The 27,146-nt window shown below is 44.3% G+C and overlaps 4 protein-coding genes across 17 annotated transcripts; 3 read left to right on the top strand and 1 right to left on the bottom strand.

Moving 5' to 3' along the window:
• The first annotated feature begins 309 nt into the window (after nucleotides 1–309).
• LOC136967647 (butyrophilin subfamily 1 member A1-like) lies at nucleotides 310–5,414 on the top strand. Of its 5 annotated transcripts, none has more exons than XM_067261503.1 (7): nucleotides 310–359; nucleotides 1,985–2,054; nucleotides 2,750–3,097; nucleotides 3,194–3,487; nucleotides 3,670–3,825; nucleotides 3,879–3,976; nucleotides 4,985–5,378. In XM_067261503.1, exons 2-6 carry the CDS (start codon nucleotides 1,994–1,996, stop codon nucleotides 3,956–3,958), a joined length of 939 nt encoding a protein of 312 aa, XP_067117604.1. In that variant the 5' UTR covers nucleotides 310–359; nucleotides 1,985–1,993; the 3' UTR covers nucleotides 3,959–3,976; nucleotides 4,985–5,378. The 5 variants fall into 5 exon arrangements, with proteins under 5 accessions (XP_067117604.1, XP_067117606.1, XP_067117608.1 ...); XM_067261505.1 differs by lacking the exon at nucleotides 310–359 and adding an exon at nucleotides 1,202–1,252 and having other exon boundaries at nucleotides 3,897–3,976; nucleotides 4,985–5,414; XM_067261507.1 differs by lacking the exon at nucleotides 310–359 and adding an exon at nucleotides 1,202–1,252 and having other exon boundaries at nucleotides 3,897–3,976; nucleotides 5,045–5,386.
• Nucleotides 3,434–10,944, bottom strand: LOC136967648 (butyrophilin subfamily 1 member A1-like). 4 transcript variants are annotated; one of them, XM_067261509.1, is made up of 7 exons: nucleotides 10,912–10,944; nucleotides 9,324–9,598; nucleotides 8,554–8,904; nucleotides 8,185–8,478; nucleotides 7,898–8,041; nucleotides 7,722–7,802; nucleotides 3,434–3,914 (listed from the first exon to the last, which is right to left on the bottom strand). In XM_067261509.1, exons 2-6 carry the CDS (start codon nucleotides 9,376–9,378, stop codon nucleotides 7,759–7,761), a joined length of 888 nt encoding a protein of 295 aa, XP_067117610.1. In that variant the 5' UTR covers nucleotides 9,379–9,598; nucleotides 10,912–10,944; the 3' UTR covers nucleotides 3,434–3,914; nucleotides 7,722–7,758. The 4 variants fall into 4 exon arrangements, with proteins under 4 accessions (XP_067117610.1, XP_067117612.1, XP_067117611.1 ...); XM_067261511.1 differs by lacking the exon at nucleotides 3,434–3,914 and adding an exon at nucleotides 6,642–6,701; XM_067261510.1 differs by lacking the exon at nucleotides 3,434–3,914 and adding an exon at nucleotides 7,224–7,485.
• Nucleotides 9,656–25,583, top strand: LOC136967651 (butyrophilin subfamily 1 member A1-like). Of its 7 annotated transcripts, none has more exons than XM_067261517.1 (7): nucleotides 18,588–18,623; nucleotides 21,842–22,008; nucleotides 22,778–22,836; nucleotides 23,356–23,703; nucleotides 23,800–24,093; nucleotides 24,229–24,259; nucleotides 24,445–25,583. In XM_067261517.1, exons 3-7 carry the CDS (start codon nucleotides 22,782–22,784, stop codon nucleotides 24,467–24,469), a joined length of 753 nt encoding a protein of 250 aa, XP_067117618.1. In that variant the 5' UTR covers nucleotides 18,588–18,623; nucleotides 21,842–22,008; nucleotides 22,778–22,781; the 3' UTR covers nucleotides 24,470–25,583. The 7 variants fall into 7 exon arrangements, with proteins under 7 accessions (XP_067117624.1, XP_067117617.1, XP_067117618.1 ...); XM_067261519.1 differs by having other exon boundaries at nucleotides 18,597–18,623; nucleotides 21,851–22,008; XM_067261518.1 differs by lacking the exon at nucleotides 18,588–18,623 and adding an exon at nucleotides 18,931–18,961 and having other exon boundaries at nucleotides 21,851–22,008.
• On the top strand, nucleotides 11,293–15,155 carry LOC136967971 (low affinity immunoglobulin gamma Fc region receptor III-A-like). The gene is made up of 5 exons (XM_067261970.1): nucleotides 11,293–11,350; nucleotides 12,473–12,736; nucleotides 12,819–13,061; nucleotides 14,852–14,926; nucleotides 15,100–15,155. The coding sequence occupies exons 1-5, from the start codon at nucleotides 11,293–11,295 to the stop codon at nucleotides 15,153–15,155; spliced, it is 696 nt and encodes a 231-aa protein (XP_067118071.1).
• Nucleotides 25,584–27,146: the final 1,563 nt, after the last annotated feature.

Genomic DNA, 27,146 nt, shown 5'->3' on the forward strand with positions numbered 1-27,146 from the left:
CATCTGCCAATTTGCTGTTTCGCTTCAAAGTGATAGGCTTGTCTGTTGGGTTGACAATGGTCATGGGGACCCACCTGTCCCCCCACATGTGCGTAATGACGCGACCAACCATAATGTTACGCAGAATGACTTTGGATGTGGTGGGCTCCACAACAACTGTACTGCCTGGAGACACAGGAACATGAACGGGCAATTTCCCCCAGAACAGATATTCATGGGGTGGCAGAAGCGTGACTGCTTGGGTTAGCTTGATGGTCCCAACTTTATCATGCACCACATCTCCCGTCCAACAGTGGATACTGGACATCATGTCAAGGAACTGGTCAACCTCTGTGTTGCACTGTCTGTTCTGCCTTGAGGTAAGATCCCAATATTCAAGCTAGACAAATTCAATACATAATTACTCATTTAAGGTTTATTTAAAGTTATTTTACAACATCAAAGGCCGATTTTCTACAAGCCTATTGCGCCACATGAGCACATCAAAGGTCAATTTTCTTAAATAAGGCCTATCTTTTTCTTCTCCATGTATTGTTTTAATGACATCCTGCATATGTTCATCTGCCTCGCCACCTGACGAATGGACTTCCCCTTCTCCACCTCTTCCACTGCTTTGTCCATGTCTAGAGGAGTGGAAGCCCTGCCTGTCTTCCTCTTATAACTCTGTTGCATGATGGTCTATTTCTATTTTCTGTCTAAAATTAAGAATGTCACAAACGCAAAATAGGTAGCTAGGTGATCTCACGCCAAACTTTTAATAAAACTTGAGAGCCCTGATAAAGTCTGACTATATTTGCTAAATAGGTTCTGAAAATATGTTCATATATATTTGTTGTACCAAATATGTAGGCTACCTGAAAGATGATAGGCAGGCAAATATGTAGACCTATTTTTGTAACCGAATCCGTGTTCGTGTGTACTCGGTTTTTGTACTCTTCAGCCTCCTAACAAACGAAAAATAGGGCCGTAATATAGTTTGTACCCAAACGTTGATGGGTGATCTCACACCAAACTTTTTATAAAACTTGAGAGCCCTGAACTTAGCCTATATTTGTGTACTAATTGAATACATCTAGATTTTATATTCGATGTATTTTTGCAGTGATGTTAATGTAGCCGGTGTGAATCGGTGAAACTCCCTCCTCCAAGTATGTAACATGACGCCACCCGCGTTATATCACAGTTAACTTTTCTTTGGCGTAGCTGGTAGTGGTCTCGCTTGGGATTCCAGAGGTGGCTGGTTCGGCACTCGGTATGTTCACCTTTAGATAACTAAGATTTTGAAAAAGATCCCACAAACCCTATGGCCTGCTACCGTATGGCCATGGGGTTTACTATGGGTGAGGAGAGTCGGGCTGGAAACATTTGAGTCCGGCTAGCTAATTAGCAATTTACACAATCATTCGTACCCAATGTAATAAAAAAAATAGAAATATCTGGCCTAGCACTTGTAGCATATTTCCCCTTGCCTTCTAATAGTCTAGCCGTCTATGTCTATGTCCACCTTCATTAAGTGCTAAGTTACTGTGCATGTTTCATAACTGTTCAGATGGCCCTGAATCAAGTAAATTATAGGCTGAACGTTTGTTGCGACTCGCGTGCTGGTTAGGGAGACAGACTTACCGCCATCATTAAAAAGTCAAGTTGCGCGTGCATACAGCCTTACATTGTAGCCTACGACCGTAGTTAAAACATGGTCTTGCTTGTATGATAACCACCATTTCTTGCTGAATATTTGAATTAAGAATTGTTTGAAGTAGTTAGTTTCGTTAGGGTTAAGACTACATTTCGGACAGTTAAGACTACATTGCCTGTACGTTTATTGCAGAAAGTCGCATGAATCTACTTCAATAAGTATCAGACTACAACTTTGATTATCATAGGCACATCTTTAAGAATATTTATGGGAGTTTGTGCAACTAACGTATGCAATTATCTTCTCTAAGGATGAATAATTGATGTTATTTTTCTTCTTTGTTTCCAGTGTTGGAAGATGGACCGTATCTGCACCCGTGTGTTGCTGTTCATGGTTCTCTGCTCCCAGTCGTCCGCAGGTGAGGTCTTGAACAAGCTCAGTGGTAGCCATGGCTACAGCATTTGATTGCAGACCCACAGTATAGCATATCTAAGAGCAGGGCCGGACCTAGGGTTTTGGGAGCCCTAAACATGAATAGTGTATGGTGCCCATTGATTGGCCAATCGCAGGGCCCTAAACAAATGTTTACTTTGATTATTGGGTCGGCCGGCCAGTGGGAGAAATCCCCAGTAAATTAGCTAAATGAATATGCACAGAGAAGCATTTTTGTCTCCACAAATGATGTGTTACGATAACAGGGTGTGTTAGGCCAACAGGTCTCTGTATAAATACATAACAATGTTAATGTAATATACCAGTAGGCTGTATACAAACAAAGCAGTCAAGTTATATACCTAGCCCATGTTTAAATAATTTAGTCACTCTACTTAGTCCAAAACAAGTAGACTCTAAATTAAAATGGGCAGTGAAAACCTTTTTAAAGTAACCTACCATGCATTTAGCTACTACTGTTTTGTTACAACACCTTGATATACTGTTATAACTATGCTCTTTAGATCCTTGATCTGCTTTACTTTGTATCTGCCCTCTGTCTGCTAGATCAAAATGCTAAAAGACAGAAAGACTTGCTAATTAACAACAATGAAAGACAACCTTTATTAAACACCTCTTGATAGTCCCAGATGGATTCTGTCTTTGTTTCTGTTCTTCCAGGAGAGTTTCAGCTGATTGGTTCACCTGACCCCATCGTTGCTGTAGCTGGTGATGATGTCATCCTGCCGTGTTCCCTGGAACCTTCCATCGATGCAGAGTTCCTGACAGTGGAGTGGTCCAGACATGACCTGGAACCTACTGCTACTGTACATTTCTACAGGCATGGCCGTAACGAAAATGACGACCAGAATCCATCTTACAAAGACAGGACGAGGCTGTTGGAAAGAGAGCTGGTCAATGGCAACGTCTCCCTGAAACTGTCCAGAGTGGAGCTGAAGGATGAGGGGAGATACACCTGCCTTGTTTTTAAGGACGGACAGAAGAAGACTGTCATCCAGCTCAGTGTTGGTAAGTTAGATCAAATAGAGAAGATGCTAATGTGCCTAAAAGCTGTTGAAGAGTTCCTGATTTCTCTGATGGTCGTCTGTGTGTCTGTCTCTGTAGTGGTGGTTTCTAAACCAGAGGTCTCCATCCTGGGAGGCAGCGGCACAGGGGTGGCTCTCCAGTGTGTGTCTGGAGGCTGGTACCCAGAACCTGAGCTGGAGTGGAGGGACAGTGAGGGACGCCTCCTCCCTGCTGATGTCACACAGACAGACAGACACCCTGACCCCGGCCCTCACCAACGCTACACTGTGACAAGCAGAGTGACTGTACAGAAGACAGACACCAACAGGTTCACCTGCAGGGTTCATCTGCAGGGACTCAACCAGATCAGGGAGACAGAGATCCATGTTCCTGGTGAGGTTCTGTATTATTATGATGGTTTGTGATGCTCCGAAATAAAAACCCAACCCAAAATTCAAGATGCTGTCAATTAATTAATCAACATTTATCTATGGAGACATTTCTTATTCTTCATTAGTGCTTCATCTCTTTCTGTCAGGAAACTGTCTCATGAGGATCACTTCTGTGTCTTTCAGATTCTTTATTTCTGCTGAAAGATGGATGGACCACTGGTCAAATAGCTGGTTCAACTGTTGGAGGTGTCTTGGTCTTTGCATTCATAGGAGCAACAATATATTTGTGGAAGACACATGGAGCTGTATGGTGGAAGAATCGTACAGCACGCAGTAAAGGTAAGACACAGTCGTGTGTCTTTGTAGGTTATTTCCTCCTGTATTTCTAACAGATGTTTGTGATTCTAAAGGGAAACAACCGGAAGAAGCTGAAGTGGAAACAAGAAAGAGGAGGAGAAGGTCAGGCCAGTAGAAATCCCACTGATATCAGGTAATGTAAGTGTGTGTGTGTCCTTACAACACCCTCTATCCACCCCAGCCTCACTCACAACACCTACTATCCACCCCAGCCTCACTCACAACACCTACTATCCACCCCAGCCTCACTCACAACACCTACTATCCACCCCAGCCTCACTCACAACACCTACTATCCACCCCAGCCTCACTCACAACACCCACTATCCACCCCAGCCTCACTCACAACACCCACTATCCACCCAAGCCTCACTCACAACACCCACTATCCACCCCAGCCTCACTCACAACACCTACTATCCACCCCAGCCTCACTCACAACACCTACTATCCACCCCAGCCTCACTCACAACACCTACTATCCACCCCAGCCTCACTCACAACACCTACTATCCACCCCAGCCTCACTCACAACACCTACTATCCACCCCAGCCTCACTCACAACACCTACTATCCACCCCAGCCTCACTCACAACACCCACTATCCACCCCAGCCTCACTCACAACACCCACTATCCACCCAAGCCTCACTCACAACACCTACTATCCACCCCAGCCTCACTCACAACACCTACTATCCACCCCAGCCTCACTCACAACACCCACTATCCACCCCAGCCTCACTCACAACACCTACTATCCACCCCAGCCTCACTCACAACACCTACTATCCACCCCAGCCTCACACACAACACCCACTATCCACCCCAGCCTCACTCACAACACCCACTATCCACCCCAGCCTCACTCACAACACCCACTATCCACCCCAGCCTCACACACAACACCCTCTATCCACCCCAGCCTCACTCACAACACCTACTATCCACCCCAGCCTCACTCACAACACCTACTATCCACCCCAGCCTCACTCACAACACCTACTATCCACCCAAGCCTCACTCACAACACCTACTATCCACCCCAGCCTCACTCACAACACCTACTACTTGTGTCATTATTAGTGTTGTTGCTGTTAGATGAGTGGTGATGCTAATACAGACACTCTTTCCCCAACAGCTTCATCTACGAGACAGGATGTTGACATTAATTATATTATTGTTGCTGGCTTTCTTACAGGTTCACTCTTGCACTTTTTGGAGGTTCATGTTGTTTAATTGTAACTTGTTTAACTGCATGCTCTTGTGTTTCTTCCCATTGGCACTTATTTGCTTTTCACAATGTATGCTTCATGTTTTGGCTACCAGCAATGTTTGGGGCTATCTCGTTGTTATGATCAGTGACCTATGCTCTTTTGTAAAGCTCTCTCTTGGAAGTCGCTTTTTGGATAAAAGCTTCTGCAAAATGAATTAATGTAATGTAATGTAAATGTAGGTTAGTAGAACATCTGAATGTTACATATCTGAATGTTACATATCTGAATGTATGTTTGTTTTGGTTTTAATAAATCTTTTACTCAGTAAGTAAATTAGTCTATGTTGCTGAATGGAAGCTATTGTGGTTTAATGGAAACTACATGAAACACACACTAGTACACACACGCACACACAGAGGTACACACACACACACACGCACACACAGACGCACGTGTGGCATTTAGTGCTTTTGAATCAATTTGCAGACGGTTTTATCCCAAAAGACGTAGAAATAGTGCGTGCAGAAAATACAGCAGATATATTTTTACTGATTACAGACCTGCACTCTTAATGATTGCCTATTGGTTGGAATCTAACTTGTCACCTACTGACTTTTTACTGTCTCTATAGGAAAAGGTAAGCAGTCCTAACACTTTTAGATCCAACAAACAAACATCACTACAAAAGGAAACCTCTCTGGTTTGGCAAACAACCATTAAAGTCAGGACATGCTAGACAATGTTGCCAATTAACCGATCTGAAAATCGAATCTCTGCTCCGTGCTGTCATACCTCTCTCTACCTCTCTCTCCTCCTGTGTGTCTACCTCTCTCTACCTGTCTCTCTCCTCCTGTGTGTCTACCCATCTCTCCTCCTGTGTGTGTGTCTACCTCTCTCTACCCCTCTATCTCCTCCTGTGTGTCTACCTCTCCTGTGTGTCTACCTCTCTCTACCTCTCTCTCTTGTGTATCTAACCATTTCTGGTGATAGTAATTCGACAATACTGATTCTAGGCGGCCCAAACTCAAAGTCTTTCAAGGTGGATCTGAACAAACATTGATAGGTATGAACATACGAATCAAACATTTAACCAATGTTCCATCCTACAACATAATAAACTCAGCTGTGCTAACAGTGTGTTGTGTATGAGCTTTGACTAATTATTGGGCTTTGATGTGAGCTGTAATCAAACACTAACACTAACAAACCAGGATGGTAAATTAAAGTATTAGAGAACAGGTAAGTGTGAGCAGAGGAAACACAAATATCCTTCTTGCAGTATTTAATTTTATTAAAAAACACAGAAACAATTTCACAAATCACATTTCAAATGCAAAGAAAATAAAAAAAATAAAACAGTTAAGGTGTCATTTAATGACACCTTAATCTCAACTACATAATAAGATAGAAAATCAACATAATAAGTAACAACTGCAAAGCTTTTTACCACACACACACACAGACTCACACACACACAGACACTCCTAAATGAAAAGATTTTAGGAGAACACAGAAATTTAGGAGCACAGTGAAAAATGTAACAGAGTTTTGCAAACTATTACATACATATTTCTATATTTATGTGTGTGTGTGTACTAAGGGATACATCTGTGGAATATGGAAAGCTGTATTTGCCAAAACCTGCAATTCAAAAAGACGACAAAAAATGTTTTTGAGCTTTTTGTAACATAAACATTATATTGGATTCGTTATTGTAGACTTGGACTTGTTATTCTGTAAGGTCAGACATGAATTTGTAAGTTTGTTACATGTCTGGTTTGTTTACTATGCAGTCCAGTGGGAGAGTGATCCTCATCATGGCTCAAACCTAGCCAACTTTACAAAGGTTAGCTAGCAAGCTAGCTCTGACTAAAGCACCAGCACCAGTTTACACTTACCTACAGTTTGGCATTTAACGTTCACTATTATCATAACAGATAGCCCGCTCTGTTTCATAAGTTGTGAATTATATTTCAAAAACAAAAATATTGCGATGTTGTGAAATAGCAACAGTGAGTGGGTGCGTAGACTGTGAGCGCCAAAAATGATTCTGGGCTTTTGAGAAAACATTCGAGGAAGTCCCTTTTCCCCAGCGTCGTTCACCTTTCTCTCTCTGACTGGACTGCATCGTCACAGAAAACTCTACTGTGTTGGCGCATACCGCCTGTGAAATGTGGGACTGTACGTTTTTAAACGGGAGGTAAATATATTATGATAGTTCGTAATCTTTAGTCGCACACAGTGCTCGTAAATAATTTTCCTGGTTCGCACATATATATATTTTTAAGGGCAAATGCGAGTGAAATACTGCCATGCACGCACTTGCACCCATGCGCATGCACACTTGCATCCACGATGATAAACCGTCTATTTCTGATACGTCTGCTCAGCCGACTCCGGACGAATCATGGAGTCATGGAGTCATCTTCCTCCCTGATGATGAAAGAGTGTCTGTATTAACATCCCCACTTTACTGACAGCAACACTAATAACAATGAAGATGCACATGAAGTAGTAGGTGTTGTGAGTGAGGCTGGGGAGTAGAGGCTGACAGTAGAACTCATTGAAGGACTCGACCAATAAGAGGCCCTCCTTAACCTCAACACACACATGGACATACTGTACACACAAACAAATATGCTGTACACCTACACACAGTACCTGGTAGCATTGGGTCATCGATTCCTCATGGTGGATGTTATCCATTCCCGCTGTCTCGGTCATCAAGGCCAACACATTCCCCTTTAAAGTCATAAATATCTGTTATAAATACCAGAGGAAAAATAATGTCTCTACACACACACACACACACACACACACACACGACTGTGTCTTACTTTTACTGCCTGCTGTATGTTTAATCTGAGAGCGGAGGTAGTATACTGCTACACCGATGACCACAATGACCAGACACAGGACACCCGTAGTAACAGAGACATGAACAGCTATATTAGGCTTTGGACACAGCTGCCATAAATCACCTGAAAGACACAGGAGGTGAACACTCATGAGACAGTTACCTGACAGAAAGAGATGAAACACTAATGAAGAACAAGACACAGGAAGATCTCATAGATTAATTGCTATTGAATAATAACAACAAGGTTATAATACAGAACCTCACCAGGAACATGGATCTCTGTCTCCCTGGTCTGGTTGAGTCCCTGCAGATGAACCCTGCAGGTGAACCTGTTGGTGTCTGTCTTCTGTACAGTCACTCTGCTTGTCACAGTGTAGCGTTGGTGAGGGTCGGGGTCAGGGTGTCTGTGTGTCTGTGTGACATCAGCAGGGAGGAGGCGTCCCTCACTGTCCCTCCACTCCAGCTCAGGTTCTGGGTACCAGCCTCCAGACACACACTTGAGACCCATTCCATCTTCTCTGGCTCCCTGGATGGTGACCTCTGGTTTGGAAACCTCCCCTACAGAGACAAACGGATTTAACCATGAGAACAATTATTAACAATCTTAAACAGCTTGTATCTAATCTAACTTACCAACACTGAGCTGGATGACAGTGGTCTTCTTCTGTCCGTCCTTAATAACAAGGCAGGTGTAGTTCCCCTCATCCTCCAGCTTCACTCTGAAGAGTTTCAGGGAGACGTTGCCCCTGACCAGCTCTCCTTCAAACAGCATGGTCCTGTCTTTGTAAGACGGATTCTTCACACCATGTAAGTTACGACCATCTCGGTAGAAATGTACAGTAGCAGTAGGTTCCAGGTCATGTTTGGACCACTCCACTGTCAGGAACTCTGCATCGATGGAAGGTTCCAGGGAACACGGCAGGATGACATAATCACCAGCTACAGCAACGATGGGGTCAGGTGAACCAATCAGCTGAGACTCTCCTGGAAGAACAGACACAAAGACAGAATCCATCTGGGACTATCAAGGGGTGTTTAATAAAAGTACTACATATGTGGAATTATATTTATTAGAAAACTAGTTTTTCATTATTAAAAAGCCTTACGGTTGTTTCGGTCAAAGCACAGGAAACAAGTGTTGTCTAAAACATGTAATCATTATGTACAGTTTATGGTAGTTAACATGAAACCTTCATCTACAGTACATGGTAGTAAACATGTAATCTTCGTCTACAGTACATGGTAGTTACCATGTAACCTTCACCTACAGTGTATAGTAACCCACTCCTCTCTGCCACGCGTCCCTAGAGAAGTCTGACAGGTAAACTATGAACTGTATTTTCAGCAACATGTGTTTTGTCAACACAGGTGTGTTTCTGCATCTTGATGGGAAACAGACTCACCAGCAGGAGAGCCTCCAGGGATCAGGAGCACCAGGAGATACAGTAGAACCAGCATCACTCTGGAGACACACAATTATACTGTTTTGTATTAACTGCTGGATAATTATACTGCTCAAACTTTTCTAGACAGTTTGTCCTGCCTCTGGATATATCATAGTCCAATCAGCTTCACATCGTGGTAGTTCTGTGGAGTTCCACCACCTCAGTCTTCATCAAACACGTGTTACACTTTTAGGAATGGCGGGTCGTCCACTGTTGGTGCAACACATTTATTTCTGAAACAAATATGAAGTAACAGGTTAGAATAAGAGCGCCCTCCATAGAGTGCACACTTGGACTAATCACGTACTAGTACTTCTCGTTGAGAAATAGCTGTATGACTACATTGTTCAAAGGTAATAAGTTAAATTTGCACCATTTACATTTACATTTAGCAGACGCTCTTATCCAGAGCGACTTACAGTAAGTACAGGGACATACACAAGACACAACGTCAGTTGGCATGACCGGGAATCGAACTGGCAACCTTCTGATTACTAGCCCGATTCCCTCACCACTCAGCCACCTGACTCCCTAAGTCCCATTTTTAATCTTTTTTAAATCTTGTCACAGTTGAATGGCAGTAGCAATGTTGTTAGTTTAAAGTACTGAGAGATGTCATGCTAGCTAGCAATAACGTAGGCTATTGCTACCAAAAACAATAGTTATGGTTACTGCTGTGGTTGTGTGCCGTTGTGCTTTTTAACCAGATTTTTCTTCCCCTCTCCTTCAAAACGCTGCTTTTTGCCAGGCCATGACTGAAAATAAGAATTTGTTCTTAATGATTCTGCCTGGTTAAATAAAGGTTAAATAAATAAATATTGTAGTCTAACAAAACTAAATTAAACAGTGTACTGCAAAGTCAGTTATGACTTTCTTGACAGTAAGGCGAAATTTAATAAAGATGTATGCTGAACAAATGACTTGTATGCAAGTTACTTTCAATGACAATACATAAAAGGTATGAAGAGATTAAGTTGCAGTACAGCTTTCATATTGGAGATGTGAATACATTTGATACCATGTGAGGCTACATAAAGGGATAAGTAGTATACATAGGACCAGAGACATTTCTCTCTGGCTCTGCACAGGACAGGTTAGTTTACCATAACCCATGAATATTATAGAGATCCCACAAGTCGAGACTGTTTCGTGACATGAACCACGTGACTACCTAGCTTCCTGATACTCAAGTTGAGGTTGTTAACTTTTTTCTGGCTCTGGGAAGTAAATTAGGGTCAATAGTATTTTGCATCTGTAAAAAAGTTTTGCATCTGCAAAACAGTTGAAGAGGAAAAGAGATCGTACTTCCGATTTGTGAAATCGAGATTATGAGGACAGTTGTGTATGTTATGTACTGATTATGAGGACATGTTCAAGAGCTTTTGTTATCGGAGCGATGTTAAAATGTCGGACGCTAAATTTGACTGCGGCATCATATTGTGGAAATCATTTTTGATTTCCAAATGGTACAAGTACATAGATTAAAATATTGTACACAAACAACAGCTAAAAATAGTTGCACTGTTAAAAATAAAGAATTCCATACCTTCCACTACTGAACCACTCCTTTTTCCGCCATGTTGAAAGTTGAAAGGTCATTCAACTCGGAAAATCGGATATATTTTTTTCAAGATCTTTATTAAATTTAATGAATACATTATACATCTACAATGACATTCGTAATATCAAGATCAGATCAATATGAATTAACGTAAGGCACCTTGTGTAAACAACGAAGAGAAAATAAAAACAGTCATTTGAAAAGTGTCTCTTCATTTTTCTTCTAATAAACCAATATATTTTATTATCACAGTAAATTTCTGGGCTCTTCTAGATTGCATGTATTGCAATGATGGAAATTAGTTACATATAAAGTATTTTTTAATGGTGTGTTCGACTTCTGCAACCGGCTGACTTGAAGCTGAGAATGCCATTGGCTGCTTCAAGTCAGCCGGGCTGCATGACGCTGATGTCGAACGCACCTGGTGACATGGCGTCGGCGCTGTCTGAAGTCGGACATGTGCGGTAGTACCCCTGTAGTGCACCGTTTCATCCACTAGACGGCAGGAGCAACACTTGAACCTACCAGGCACACACAAAGCAGCACGGCAGTGCTACAGTGCAGTTTATACTATAATATCATGTGTGTTCATATCACTAATAGAGAAACACAGCCAAGGTTCACAGCAAGAAGTGAGGTGAATGTGTATGTCATGGTAAGAAGACCCTGCTGGTTATACAGTGTGTGTGTGTATCATGGTATCAGCCCCCCTGCTGGTTAGACAGTGTGTGTGTATCATGGTATCCGCACCCCTGCTGGTTAGACTGTGTGTGTGTGTATCATGGTATCAGCCCCCCTGCTGGTTAGACAGTGTGTGTGTGTATCATGGTATCAGCCCCCCTGCTGGTTAGACAGTGTGTGTGTGTATCATGGTATCAGCCCCCCTGCTGGTTAGACAGTGTGTGTGTATGAGTGTGTGTGTGTGTATCATGGTATCAGCCCTCCTTCTGTCAGTCAGCAGCCAGACAGGATGGCGTTCACACCACTCTGCTTCATGCTCTGTGTCTGCTGTTCCATCCTCTCACCTCTCTGCTGCTGTGAGTACTGTTCTACTGTTCTATCCTGATTCTACTGTTCTATCCTGATTCTACTGTTCTATCCTGATTCTACTGTTCTATCCTGGTTCTACTGTTCTATCCTGATTCTACTGTTCTATCCTGATTCTACTGTTCTATCCTGGTTCTACTGTTCTATCCTGATTCTACTGTTCTATCCTGGTTCTACTGTTCTATCCTGATTCTACTGTTCTATCCTGATTCTACTGTTCTATCCTGATTCTACTGTTCTATCCTGGTTTTACGGTTCTATCCTGGTTCTACTGTTCTATCCTGATTCTACTGTTCTATCCTGATTCTACTGTTCTATCCTGATTCTACTGTTCCATCCTGGTTCTAATGTTCTATCCTCACAGCTCTTTGCTTAGCTTACAGAGCATGTTTCTCAATTCAGGTTGAAAGTTGTTTCTGATGTGAAGTACAGTTGACAGCTGTGATCTCCTCTCTCTCTGTGTTGCCTGTGCTCTCCTGCATCTCTCTCTCTCCTGCAGTCTCTCTGAGGGTCAGTCCTAGCAGATCTCAGTTCTTCAAGTTAGAGTCTGTCTCCCTGAGCTGTGAGGATCAGGGGAGCTCTGCTGGAGGGAGGGTGAGGAGGAACATCACAGACGGAAGGTCTTCAGAGTGTGGAGCAGGCTGGGGGAGGTTAACAGGCTCCTCCTGCATCATCAGTGGTGTGATGTCATCAGAGAGTGGAGTGTACTGGTGTGAGTCTGGCTCAGGAGAACACAGCCATGCTGTCAACATCACAGTACATGGTACGTTCACATGGTCTGAATAAATCACTGTCGTTTTATAGGATTCTGGAAAGATCATTTGAATCTGTCTCCTCTCTTGTAGATGGAGCTGTGATCCTGGAGAGTCCTGTCCTCCCTGTGAACCAGGGACAAGCTGTGACTCTACGCTGTAGATACCAGACACCTCCCTCTAACCTCACAGCCTTCTACAAGGATGGATCTCTGGTCAGGACTGAGGCTGCAGGAGAGATGACCATCCCTGCTGTGTCTACATCTGATGCAGGGTTGTACATGTGCAGCAACTCTGAGCTGGGAAGATCTTCAGAGAGCTGGCTGGCTGTGAGAGGTGAGACTTTCTTTTAAATATGATTTCACTGGATGAATGTTTGAAACTGTTAGCTGAATAATAATACGATTATAATTGAGATAAAAAAATGTTTTGGTTTGCTTGTCAATGCTTTAAATACCTGATGATTGATATTTCCTTCTTCAAGGCCCCCCTCCCTCCCCCTCCTCCTCTACCTCTCCCTCCCCCCCTCCCTCCTCCCCCTCCCTCCCTCTGCTGGTCTCTCTGCTGGTGGCTGGTCTCTCTGTCTCTCTGGTCTCTCTGCTGGTGGTGCTGCTCCTCTGGAAGAGACGTAAAGGTGAGACTCACTGTGTTTAAATATATAGTAATTTATTAACTCTTAATTATTATATAGTATTTAATAACAGTTGTTAACAGTATTATCTGCTGTGTTTATACAGTATATGTATGTTTATGTTGTGTTTGTGTGTGTGTGTTGGGCTGGATGTGTGTGTTTGTATATGCTGGTGTGTGTGTGTGTGTGCGTGTGTGTGTGTTTGCTGGTGTGCGTGTGTGTGTGCGTGTGTGTATGTGTGTGTGTGTGTATATGCTGGTGTGTGTGCGTGTGTGTGTGTGTGGTGTGTATGTGTGTGTGTGTGTGTGTGTGTGTGTGTATGTGTGTGTGTGTGTGTGTTGTGTGTGTGGTGTGCGTGTGTGTATGTGTGTGTGTATGTGTGTGTGTGTGTATATGCTGGTGTGTGTGTGTGTGTTCCTCCAGGTGGTGGGGAGGGAGCTGCTCCCAGAGATGTGACCTACGCTGACGTCAGACTCAGACAGGATCCAGAACCCAGCAGGAGGAGAGAGAGAGGTAGAGAGAGGTAGACACACACAGGAGAGAGAGAGGTAGAGAGAGTTAGACACACACAGGAGGAGAGAGAGGTAGAGAGAGGTAGACACACACAGGAGGAGAGAGAGGTAGAGAGAGGTAGACACACACAGGAGGAGAGAGGTAGAGAGAGGTAGACACACACAGCAGGAGAGAGGTAGAGAGAGGTAGACACACACAGGAGGAGAGAGGTAGAGAGAGGTAGACACACACAGGAGAGAGAGAGGTAGAGAGAGGTAGACACACACAGGAGGAGAGAGGTAGAGAGAGGTAGACACACACAGGAGAGAGAGGTAGAGAGGTAGACACACACAGCAGGAGAGAGGTAGAGAGAGGTAGACACACACAGGAGGAGAGAGGTAGAAAGAGGTAGACACACACAGGAGAGAGAGGTAGAGAGAGGTAGACACACACAGCAGGAGAGAGAGGTAGAGAGAGGTAGACACACACAGGAGGAGAGAGGTAGAGAGAGGTAGACACACACAGGAGAGAGAGGTAGAGAGAGGTAGACACACACAGCAGGAGAGAGGTAGAGAGAGGTAGACACACACAGGAGAGGGAGAGGTAGAGAGAGGTAGACACACACAGCAAGAGAGAGGTAGAGAGAGGTAGACACACATAGGAGGAGAGAGAGAGAGGTAGAAGAGAGGCAGAGAGATGTATCTGACCAGTGTCGGACTGGTCTTCAAAAGGTTGTGGCCACCAGGGTGCATCGATCAGAATGCAAGATATTCCTTTTAGGTGTTTTATTGGAATACAGATGTAAGTGTATGTGTGTGCTTCTGAAACAGAGACACAGGCATAAATCAGTCAAATGTAAACTCTATATATACACACTTTCTTACACACACTCACACACACACACACACACACACACACACACACACACACACACACACACACACACACACACACACACAACACATATATCCTCCCAGTCCAGTTGATCTCTGTCCTGTGTCAGGTTCAGCAGGAGCCAGTGGTGATGTGACCTACTCTGACATCAACCTCAGACACCACACACCACAGAAGAAGAGAGGTGGGTGGGGCTTACAGACCAGGGGCATTGTGGGAATTAGGAGGAAGATTTCTGATCTACTGGAGGTGTGGATACATGTATGCAGATAGTTTTATGTAGTGTGTCTATGTGTGTATGTGTGTGTCTATGTGTGTATGTGTGTGTCTCTGTGTGTCTATATGTGTGTGTTCCAGAGAAGCCCCTCCCCCCAGAACCTGATGTCATCTACTCCTCAGTGAGACCAGGCTGAGCTGTGGGTACCAAACTGAACCCCCCCTGTGGACCAGCACCCCCCCCCCCCCCCCACTCTGCACCCCCCCCCCCCCCCCATCCTCTGTACCAGTATGACCAATCAGAACTCTTAGCTAAAAAGTTGCACTTGCTAGGCTGAGGTTCCGGGATCGAGGAGAAGGATGAGATGTTGCACATGCACATAACAACACAATACGCACACACACACACACATGAATGCACATAGCAACAGATACACACACACAAACACACACATGAATGCACATAGCAACAGATACACACACACACACACATGAACAGCAACGCACCACAGACACACACACCTCTCAGTACATGTTTTCAAAGAGTTTTCCATACGTGGTTTACCACCCTCTCTACTTCTCTGCCTCTGTCTACAGCCCCCAATCTGTGCCCCTCACCTTTCAAACCTCTAAGGCCATCTTCTTGAGAACAGAGGGTGTACTGATCAGAAGCAGGGTTATTTCTAGATGAGAAAGAATGCTCTCGTTTAGCTGTGGTAGACCGCTCTCTCTGTCCTAGCAGTCTGCTTGCATGCAACCTGCTCTTTACCGCAAGGCAGAGGTTGGAACTGACGTACAAAGTAGCTCATCGAAACTCTGCCGTTTGACCAGACACTTGAACAAACTCTTCGTAGCTGTCTGTTTGAGGTGAAGCGTTGTGTTTCTGCTGGTCAGAACTGTGGGAAAGAGCCTCTCTACTTGTCAACTCACAGACACGCCAGCCAGTAAGATTACATCTAACAGCCAATTCAAGGATGGACTTTCTAACTGGAACTGTGACCTGAACAGCTTCCAGCTGTAGTGACCCAGACATGTGTTGTCATTGTGGCTGTTGTTGTTTACAGACTAGTAAACATGTCACTGATGAAGAGGCCTGTTGTTGTTTACAGACTAGTAAACATGTCACTGATGAAGAGGCCTGTTGTTGTTTACAGACTAGTAAACATGTCCCTGATGAAGAGGCCTGTTGTTGTTTACAGACTAGTAAACATGTCCCTGATGAAGAGGCCTGTTGTTATTTACAGACTAGTAAACATGTCACTGATGAAGAGGCCTGTTGTTGTTTACAGACTAGTAAACATGTCCCTGATGAAGAGGCCTGTTGGAGACTGTACCTGTAATGACTTAAATCTGTCTTGTTGTTGATATTTTTGCCTGGTCATGTTTTCCTGCTTGTTTGGTTGCTGTAGCATCACCTGTAGCATCACCTGTAGAATCACCTGTAGAGTGATGATCTAATAAAAGGTCTTGCTGTGAAGAAGCTTGTGTGTAGTTCCTGTTTCAGACACTAGGTAGCAGCTGCCTGTTGTCATAGAGACCAACTGATAACTCACATAAACATTTAATATCAAGTGAACCCCTGGAGAGATGTGAGTCCAGTCATGTTCTCTGACCCAGGTACATACAGGACCTGACCCAGGTACATACAGGATCTGACCCAGGTACATACAGGACCTGACCCAGGTAGATACAGGATCTGACCCAGGTACATACAGGACCTGACCCAGGTAGATACAGGATCTAACCCAGGTACATACAGGACCTGACCCAGGTAGATAAAGGATCTGACCCAGGTACATACAGGATATGACCCAGGTAGATACAGGATCTGACCCAGGTAGATACAGGACCTGACCCAGGTAGATAAAGGATCTGACCCAGGTACATACAGGATATGACCCAGGTAGATACAGGATCTGACCCAGGTAGATAAAGGATCTGACCCAGGTACATACAGGATATGACCCAGGTACATACAGGACCTGACCCAGGTAGATATAGGATCTGACCCAGGTAGATACAGGACCTGACCCAGGTACATACAGGACCTGACCCAGGTACATACAGGACCTGACCCAGGTAGATATAGGATCTGACCCAGGTAGATACAGGACCTGACCCAGGTACATACAGGACCTGACCCAGGTACATACAGGACCTGATCCAGGTACATACAGGACCTGACCCAGGTACATACAGGACCTGACCCAGGTACATACAGGACCTGACCCAGGTAGATACAGGACCTGATGTAGTCTCAGAGGTGATTAAACCTGTCAGGCCCTCGAGGAGGTCAAAGGGCACCAGTCCTACCTGGTGTTTGGTATAAAAGACGACATTTAGCAAATGCTCTTATCCAGAGCGACTTACAGTAAGTACACTGTAAGTCAAGTAGGGTGAAGTGCATTGCCCAAGGACACAACTTAATTTGCATGTTAAGGAATCGAACCGGCAACCTTCTGATTGCTAGTCCGATTCCCTAACCGCTCCGCTAACCGCTCAGACTCCTGCATTCACACACACTTTTGGACACACACTTTCACACATACATACACATACACACATTCACACACACACACACGTACACACACACACACACACACACACACACAGTCTCACACATACACAACCACAGAGCCACTAGGTTGCCAAACAGACCCCTGCAAGACTCAGGCAGTCCACCACTGCCCCCTAGTGGAGGAGACAGGACACTGCTGGTGTGGTGCTGTCATGACAAAAACTGTCCGGGTGCCAAAAACTGTCTGTCGTGGCCGAAAACTGTATGAGACTACCATTACTGAACTAGTTGTTTGTCCGGACGTGAACTAGCTCTGAACTGTCTAAATCATCCTAAGATGACCTCGCTGACTAAGAACTGAAGGGTTACTTCAGGTGAACTAGCATGGACCTAAATAACAAGACACAGCACATAACAAGATCTTAGTTATGTAAGATGAACTGTCACTGACCAAAGGTTAGAACCAAGGGACCTAGGATACACCAAGAAGGAATCGACTGACCTAGGAAACAGGGATTGATGGATAGACTGACCTAGGATACAGGGACTGACATAGGGAACATCCAATATAGGAGACAGGAATAGAAAAGTCACACAGATAAACTAAGCACAGACAGACGAAACATGGACTAGAGCTGATGAACTGATGCAGGCAAGAGGAAGAGATAGCAGGAATAAGCCACATAGGCCATGTCTACCAATGTCCAGTTAAAGGAGTGTCTTGTGTAGAGTATAAGAATGACTGATGTTTATGCTCATGCCAGGCTTTTTAATCGCGGAAGGCCCACTGTGTGTACCTGAAACTGTCCTGGTTGCTTTACTGGTTGCTAGGTAGGACATTCCTGCATCATTACTCAAGTAAGTCCCAGCAATGAGACTCCGAACAGGATCAACTGGTCCAAACAGAAGAATGTGGGTGTTTGGAATGTGAGTGTGACACATTCGAACATGTGCTGTATGTTCTGTGAAGAGTAATGATACCAACAGGAGGGGGAGGAGTCTTCACTTTGGGAAGACTCCTCCCCCTGGTTGGGACCAGGTGAGGTAGCCCTACAGCTGATCAGACTGTCAGCATTACTGTCAGACACACACAGAACCGGATAGAGCACAGAGAGGAGGCTGATGGTGAAACCAGAGTTTTATAAAGGTCAGTACAATGTTGTTTATGTTGGAAGAGAGAGAGGGAGACTGACAGCCAGAGACCGAGAGACAGAGACAGAGTTAGAGAGAGACAGAGAGAGAGAGATAGAGAGAGACAGAGACAGAGAGAGAGAGATAGAGAGAGAGACAGAGAGAGACAGAGAGAGAGAGATAGAGAGAGACAGAGAGAGAGACAGAGAGAGACAGAGAGAGAGAGATAGAGAGAGACAGAGAGAGAGACAGAGAGAGAGAGACAGAGAGAGCCTGTTTGTAGTAATGATGTGTCGTTTGTGAACGATTCATTAATTTTTAACTGGCTGATGGTGAAACCAGAGTTTTATAAAGGTCAGTACAATGTTGTTTATGTTGTAAAATAATTGATTTTCATGATATAAATTTGCATTCTGAAACCTGGTCTGATCTCTTATCTTTTCAAATACTGGATGTGTGTTTGTTTGACAGCATATATCCGAGGCTGTACATTTTAAATTTGTAAACCTGTTCCTTTGTGCATTGGTGAATGTTTCATTAGCAAGACCCTGATCAGAGACAGGGCAGAGAGAGGGGGGTTCTGGCAGGGCAGGTGATCAGAGACAGGGCAGAGAGAGAAGGTTTCTGGGAAGGCAGGTGATCAGAGACAGGGCAGAGAGAGAAGGGTTCTGGCAGGGCAGGTGATCAGAGAGAGGGCAGAGAGAGGAGGGTTCTGGCAGGGCAGGTGATCAGAGACAGGGCAGAGAGAAGAGGGTTCTGGCAGGGCAGGTGATCAGAGACAGGGCAGAGAGAGAAGGGTTCTGGCAGGGCAGGTGATCAGAGAGAGGAGGGTTCTGGCAGGGCAGGTGATCAGAGACAGGGCAGAGAGAGAAGGGTTCTGGGAGGACAGGTGATCAGAGACAGGGCAGAGAGAGAAGGGTTCTGGGAGGGCAGGTGATCAGAGACAGGGCAGAGAGAGAAGGGTTCTGGCAGGGCAGGTGATCAGAGACAGGGCAGAGAGAGGAGGGTTCTGGCAGGGCAGGTGATCAGAGACAGGGCAGAGAGAGGAGGGTTCTGGCAGGGCAGGTGATCAGAGACAGGGCAGAGAGAGAAGGGTTCTGGCAGGGCAGGTGATCAGAGACAGGGCAGAGAGAGGAGGGTTCTGGCAGGGCAGGTGATCAGAGACAGGGCAGAGAGAGGAGGGTTCTGGCAGGGCAGGTGATCAGAGAGAGGGCAGAGAGAGGAGGGTTCTGGCAGGGCAGGTGATCAGAGACAGGGCAGAGAGAGAAGGGTTCTGGCAGGGCAGGTGATCAGAGACAGGGCAGAGAGAGAAGGGTTCTGGCAGGGCAGGTGATCAGAGACAGGGCAGAGAGAGGAGGGTTCTGGCAGGGCAGGTGATCAGAGACAGGGCAGAGAGAGGAGGGTTCTGGCAGGGCAGGTGATCAGAGACAGGGCAGAGAGAGAAGGGTTCTGGCAGGGGCCACATGCCCTTCATTTCTACTGGGTGCAGGAAGTGAAAAACAATCATTTGCATGTCCTCATACATGACATAGTTCTTACAGAGCCCTGTACCAGTACAGACAGAGAGAGACAGAGAGAGACAGAGAGAGAGACAGACAGAGAGAGAGAGAGAAAGAGAGAGAGGAGAGGATTTTCCTCTTTAGAAGGAAAATCTCAAAAATAGAGTCGGAGACAGAATATCTTTCAAAGTCAAACGTTATCATGACGGGCCCTATATACGCTAGTTAGTTGGTTATGAAACACACACACATGCACCATTAGGCGCAACAATGTGTTGAATTTTACAGTTGAATGAGTTACTTAGACTATTATATTGCTAAAGTAGAGAGGTCAAGAGAAAGCTATATCAGGACCATGTATTGCACTTTGACACACGTTAATGTCAATGTGTTGCAGCGCACTCAGTGGATCTACGCAGATCGTAAAAACACTAACAAACAGGTCCTCGGCGGCGACGTGACTCCGACATGATAACAGCCTGTTGATAAAAGGCTTGGTGGCCCATCAGATAGCACATATCCTCTTGAAAAAGCATGTGTATACAGGCATTCGATGAGCTTTGCGTTGAGCAAAATCCTCGGCAATGTCCTCAATGTTAATCTCCCGGGCTCTGATCCCATGGACAGGATAGCCAGCCCATTCAGCCTGCCCCATGCTGCTCCTCAGGTGTTAATTAGTTTTAATTTGGAAAAGGATCGCTCGGCTGTTGCCACGGTCACAGGTAATGTCAGAAACAACAGCAGGTCACACCTCACCGAAGGTGGATGTTATGGATTCCTTCGTAAACTTTCTCCTGTCTAATTGTGTCATCTACTACACAAGATTACCTACCAGCCACAGCAGTAGTTAGCTAGTTAGTTGCTTCGCTATCATCAGGTGAAAAGTCTGACTCCGAAGTGCGCCGTCACTTTGACATGAGCTGCATACTTCTAGCTCTGCGCCTTTGACTGGATTGACTGGCATGTGGAAAGTGCGCTCTGTAACCATTCAGATAAAAGCGTATTAATAGCAAGGGCGTAGGTTTGGTCTCAGCTTTGGTAGGGACACTGCCCCCTAAAAAAGACCTAATGAGAAGTACCTACAATGCATTTGTTTGTTCAGAATAGAAAAAATATATATGTAGGTAATTGGTTCAGGTTTTATAGAGCTGTACTAGGCCTACATCATCTGTACTGGACTTCTGATCAATAAAATAATGTATTCATGAATTATATGATGCATACATTTGGGCATCCCAATTTATAGCACCTTTTTACTACCTACAAGTATAGGTCCTAAGTGTGAATGATAACATTCATGGGTAACATTGTCTAAACGTCCCTTAAAAACTGCAATTTAATGTAATCTTTACCAAAATGGACAATTCAATTTCTCACCTGAACCCCTGAATCAGGGGGCAGATATAGAGCAGGTTGGTGATGGATGCTGATTCATCACCAACAGTACATTGATAAGGGAATTGATAATGCAGATAATGTTTTTCAAAGAAAAACCGCATTAAATACAATACATCATGACAGTTTGTAGATTTGAAATTGTCATTTATTATCACACTAGCAAACTGCTAGTGTGATAACTGCTCTGAACTGTAGCCTAACTAAAGTTAAAAAAGTAAAAAATAACAAAAACTGTAATTATCACTTGTGAATAGCCTACATCTCATTCACGTCTTTCTTTACTAAACCACGCGAAAGTGAATGATGTAAGCAAATCCTTTCTGTTTCCTTTTCTGAGCCTATGCAGATCATGTGAAAAATTATCCAAAGATTCGTTCCTGAAGACACAGTCGGGAGATTGACGAATCCTTTACCCAAAGACACGGTCGGCAGATTAATTCATCTTTGATCGGGAGATTAACGAATCCTTTTCCAGAATACGGTCCGCAAGTGACGTTCTTTCGGGTAGGTTACGAGTCTTTGGATAATATTTCAAGTGTGTCTAACAGTCAATATAAAACAGTATAATCGTGTGTGTCTAACAGTCAATATAAAGCAATATAATTGTGTGTAACAGTTAATATAAAACAGTATAATTGTGTCTAAAAGTCAATATAAAACAGTATAATTGTGTCTAACAGTCAATATAAAACAGTATAATTGTGTGTCTATAGTCAATATAAAGCAGTATAATTGTTGGTCTAACAGTCAATATAAAACAGTATAATTGTGTCTAACAGTCAATATAAAGCAGTATAATTGTGTGTAACAGTCAATATAAAACAGTATAATTGTGTCTAACAGTCAATATAAAACAGTATAATTGTGTGTCTATAGTCAATATAAAGCAGTATAATTGTAGGTCTAACAGTCAATATAAAACAGTATAATTGTTGGTCTAACAGTCAATATAAAACAGTATAATTGTGTCTAACAGTCAATATAAAACAGTATAATTGTGTCTAACAGTCAATATAAAGCAGTATAATTGTTGGTCTAACACTCAATATAAAGCAGTATAATTGTTGGTCTAACAGTCAATATAAAACAGTATAATTGTGTCTAACAGTCAATATAAAACAGTATAATTGTGTCTAACAGTCAATATAAAACAGTATAATTGTGTCTAACAGTCAATATAAAGCAGTATAATTGTTGGTCTAACACTCAATATAAAGCAGTATAATTGTTGGTCTAACAGTCAATATAAAGCAGTATAATTGTGTGTCTCCAGAGTGATGCTGGTTCTACTGTGTCTCCTGGTGCTCCTCATCCCTGGAGGCTCTCCTGCTGGTGAGTCTGTTTCCCATCAAGATGCACAACACACAATGTGTTATCAAAACTGTATTCTGAAAATACAGTTCATAGTTTACCTGTCAGACTTCTCTAGGGACGCGTGGCAGAGAGGAGTGGGTTACTATACACTGTACATTAAGGTTACATGGTAACTACCATGTACTGTACATCAAGATTACATGTTAACTACCATGTACTGTAGATGAAGGTTACATGTTAACTACCATGTACTGTAGATGAAGGTTACATGTTTACTACCATGTACTGTACATCAAGATTACATGTTAACTACCATGAACTGTAGATGAAGGACACATGTTAACTACCATGTACTGTAGATTAAGTTTACATGTTAACTACCATGTACTGTAGATTAAGTTTACATGTTAACTACCATGTACTGTAGATGAAGGTTACATATTTACTGTAGGACTTGATTCTTTTTCCACAGTGAAAAACTAGTTTTTTAAGTGTCTAAGACACAGATGGATTCTGTCTTTGTGTCTGTTCTTCCAGGAGAGTCTAAGCTGATTGGTTCACCTGACCCCATCGTTGCTGTAGAGGGTGATGATGTCATCCTGCCGTGTTTCCTGGAACCTCCCATCAATGCAGAGAACCTGACAATAGCATGGACCAGACCTGACCTGAACCCTAAATATGTACATTTCTATCGGGATGGTCGTAACTTACAAGACAAGATGAATCCATCTTATAAATACTGGACCATGCTGTTTGAAGATGAACTGGTCAGGGGCAACGTCTCCCTGAAACTCTTCTATGTGAGGCTGGAGGATGAGGGGAGCTACACCTGCGAGGTTGTTAAGGACGGACAGGTTAACAAGACTGTTATCCAGCTCAGTGTTGGTAAGTTAGATAAAATAGAGAAGATGCTAATGTGCCTAAAAGCTGTTGAAGAGTTCCTGATTTCTCTGATGGTCGTCTGTGTGTCTGTCTCTGTAGTGGTGGTTTCTAAACCAGAGGTCTCCATCCTGGGAGACAACGGCACAGGGGTGGCTCTCCAGTGTGTGTCTGGAGGCTGGTACCCAGAACCTGAGCTGGAGTGGAGGGACAGTGAGGGACGCCTCCTCCCTGCTGATGTCACACAGACAGACACACACCCTGACCCCGGCCCTCACCAACGCTACACTGTGACAAGCAGCGTGACTGTACAGAAGACAGACACCAACAGGTTCACCTGCAGGGTTCATCTGCAGGGACTCAACCAGATCAGGGAGACAGAGATCCATGTTCCTGGTAAGGTTCTGTGTTTTTTTTTATTGGTTGTTACCTGGCTATTATTATTCAGTAGCAATTAATCTATGGAGACCCAGACATGTGAACATCTCTTTTCACCAGAATAGTGACTGTTCTTTATACTGTGTGTTTCAGATCACAGTTTTCATCCTGAGGAACATGAACGGTACGTGTATATGGGGGGAGGGTGGATTTCGAGTTTGTGTTTGAGAAAGTGTTTGTTCAAATTAGAGATTCAAATAATGTACTTTCCTACTCTGTTTGTCATTGTGTGTTTGTATGTGTTTGTGTGTGTGTGTATGTGTATGTGTGTCACAGTTATAACTTGACTAATTTTGGCTTTTTTCTCAGATCCCAGTCCAAAAATGAACTGTAGAGACCAAGAATCTGTCATCATCTCCATCAAGAACCAGCAGCATGAACCAACCAGCGTTCTTGAGTCCCTGTGTGTAGGTTGGTGTGTGTGTGTGTGTGTGTGTCAGTAAGTTTGTTAATAAACTGAGAATCAAACGTGTCTAGTCAGAACAGGGGTCCTTGACTCTGACCACTGAAACACTGTTAGAACTCTGTACTTCTGATCCTCTGCTGTTCTATAGGCACTGTTTTTACGTTGCTGTGGATACGAGTGTCAGAACATGTAAATGATACAGTTATCACAGAATAATGCCTTATCTCAGCTTGTACTAAATCTACCAGTTGTTTGTTTCAGTTAAATGGACTCCATGCTCTCCTTGTTTCACTTCATCTCTTATGTTTCTGAATTTTGCACTTTTGAACTTCTGATTTTGTTCTTACCCTGTGTTATTTATTGTTACGCATCATCATCAGTCAGGTGACCACCTGTCGTACGCATCATCAGTCAGGTGACCACCTGTCCTACGCATCATCAGTCAGGTGACCACCTGTCGTACGCATCATCAGTCAGGTGACCATCTGTCGTACGCATCATCAGTCAGGTGACCATCTGTCGTATGCATCATCAGTCAGGTGACCACCTGTCGTACGCATCATCAGTCAGGTGACCACCTGTCGTACGCATCATCAGTCAGGTGACCATCTGTCGTACGCATCATCAGTCAGGTGACCACCTGTCTTCCCGACATTGGAAGATGTGTCCCACAAGCCATAAGTAGTGTTCTGCATTTAAATGTTGTCTGTATAATTTATTAGGGTTCCTCCAGTAGAAGGAAACCTATTGTTTTTGTTAGTATTCTTATTACCCTAACCCACAAAATCAAGTCTGCTGACCTGCAACAGAGCGATAGCCAGTTGGTCACCCTAATCATCTGTCATGTAGAGTAGTGTCCAGCAGGGGGAGATGGTGAGACTGTCTCACTGTAAAGGAAACAATTAATGATTTTACTGTCAAAGGCATCGTCATCATTTTTATAATCTCATTTTTAACTGCGTATACTGAATATATGTTTAAATATATATGTGTATGTATGTGTGTGTGTTTGTATATATATACAAACTCAATAAAATGTTCATGACTAAAATTGATTTGTTTAATGTGTTTACATTTACATTTACATTACATTTAGTCATTTAGCAGACGCTCTTATCCAGAGCGACTTACAGTAAGTACAGGGGCATTCCCCCCGAGGCAAATAGGGTGAAGTGCCTTGCCCAAAGACACAACGTCATTTGGCAGAGCCGGGGATCGAACCAGCAACCTTCTGATTACTAGCCCGCTTCCCTAACCGCTCAGCCACCTGACTCCCCTCTGTACAGAAACAATGTGACATGTACAGAGTGTAGGAGGGGGTCCCAGTGTGACATGTACAGAGTGTAGGAGAGGGTCCCAGTGTGACATGTACAGAGTGTAGGAGGGGGTCCCAGTGTGACATGTACAGAGTGTAGGAGAGGGTCCCAGTGTGACATGTACAGAGTGTAGGAGAGGGTCCCAGTGTGACATGTACAGAGTGTAGGAGGGGGTCCCAGTGTGACATGTACAGAGTGTAGGAGGGGGTCCCAGTGTGACATGTACAGAGTGTAGGAGGGGGTCCCAGTGTGACATGTACAGAGTGTAGGAGAGGGTCCCAGTGTGACATGTACAGAGTGTAGGAGGGGGTCCCAGTGTGACATGTACAGAGTGTAGGAGGGGGTCCCAGTGTGACATGTACAGAGTGTAGGAGAGGGTCCCAGTGTGACATGTACAGAGTGTAGGAGGGGGTCCCAGTGTGACATGTACAGAGTGTAGGAGGGGGTCCCAGTGTGACATGTACAGAGTGTAGGAGGGGGTCCCAGTGTGACATGTACAGAGTGTAGGAGGGGGTCCCAGTGTGACATGTACAGAGTGTAGGAGAGGATCCCAGTGTGACATGTACAGAGTGTAGGAGGGGGTCCCAGTGTGACATGTACAGAGTGTAGGAGAGGATCCCAGTGTGACATGTACAGAGTGTAGGAGGGGGTCCCAGTGTGACATGTACAGAGTGTAGGAGGGGGTCCCAGTGTGACATGTACAGAGTGTAGGAGAGGATCCCAGTGTGACATGTACAGAGTGTAGGAGGGGGTCCCAGTGTGACATGTACAGAGTGTAGGAGAGGGTCCCAGTGTGACATGTACAGAGTGTAGGAGAGGGTCCCAGTGTGACATGTACAGAGTGTAGGAGGGGGTCCCAGTGTGACATGTACAGAGTGTAGGAGGGGGTCCCAGTGTGACATGTACAGAGTGTAGGAGGGGGTCCCAGTGTGACATGTACAGAGTGTAGGAGGGGGTCCCAGTGTGACATGTACAGAGTGTAGGAGGGGGTCCCAGTGTGACATGTACAGAGTGTAGGAGGGGGTCCCAGTGTGACATGTACAGAGTGTAGGAGAGGGTCCCAGTGTGACATGTACAGAGTGTAGGAGAGGGTCCCAGTGTGACATGTACAGAGTGTAGGAGGGGGTCCCAGTGTGACATGTACAGAGTGTAGGAGAGGATCCCAGTGTGACATGTACAGAGTGTAGGAGAGGGTCCCAGTGCATAGAGAAGCAGGCAAGGCAGGGTTTCCAGGAAACAAAACTTTAATTTCTTCCAAAAATATGTTTCTTCCCATCGATGTTCAAACC

The sequence above is a fragment of the Osmerus mordax genome, chromosome 23 (assembly GCF_038355195.1).
Source record: "Osmerus mordax isolate fOsmMor3 chromosome 23, fOsmMor3.pri, whole genome shotgun sequence".
NCBI classification, from domain to species: Eukaryota; Metazoa; Chordata; class Actinopteri; order Osmeriformes; family Osmeridae; genus Osmerus; species Osmerus mordax.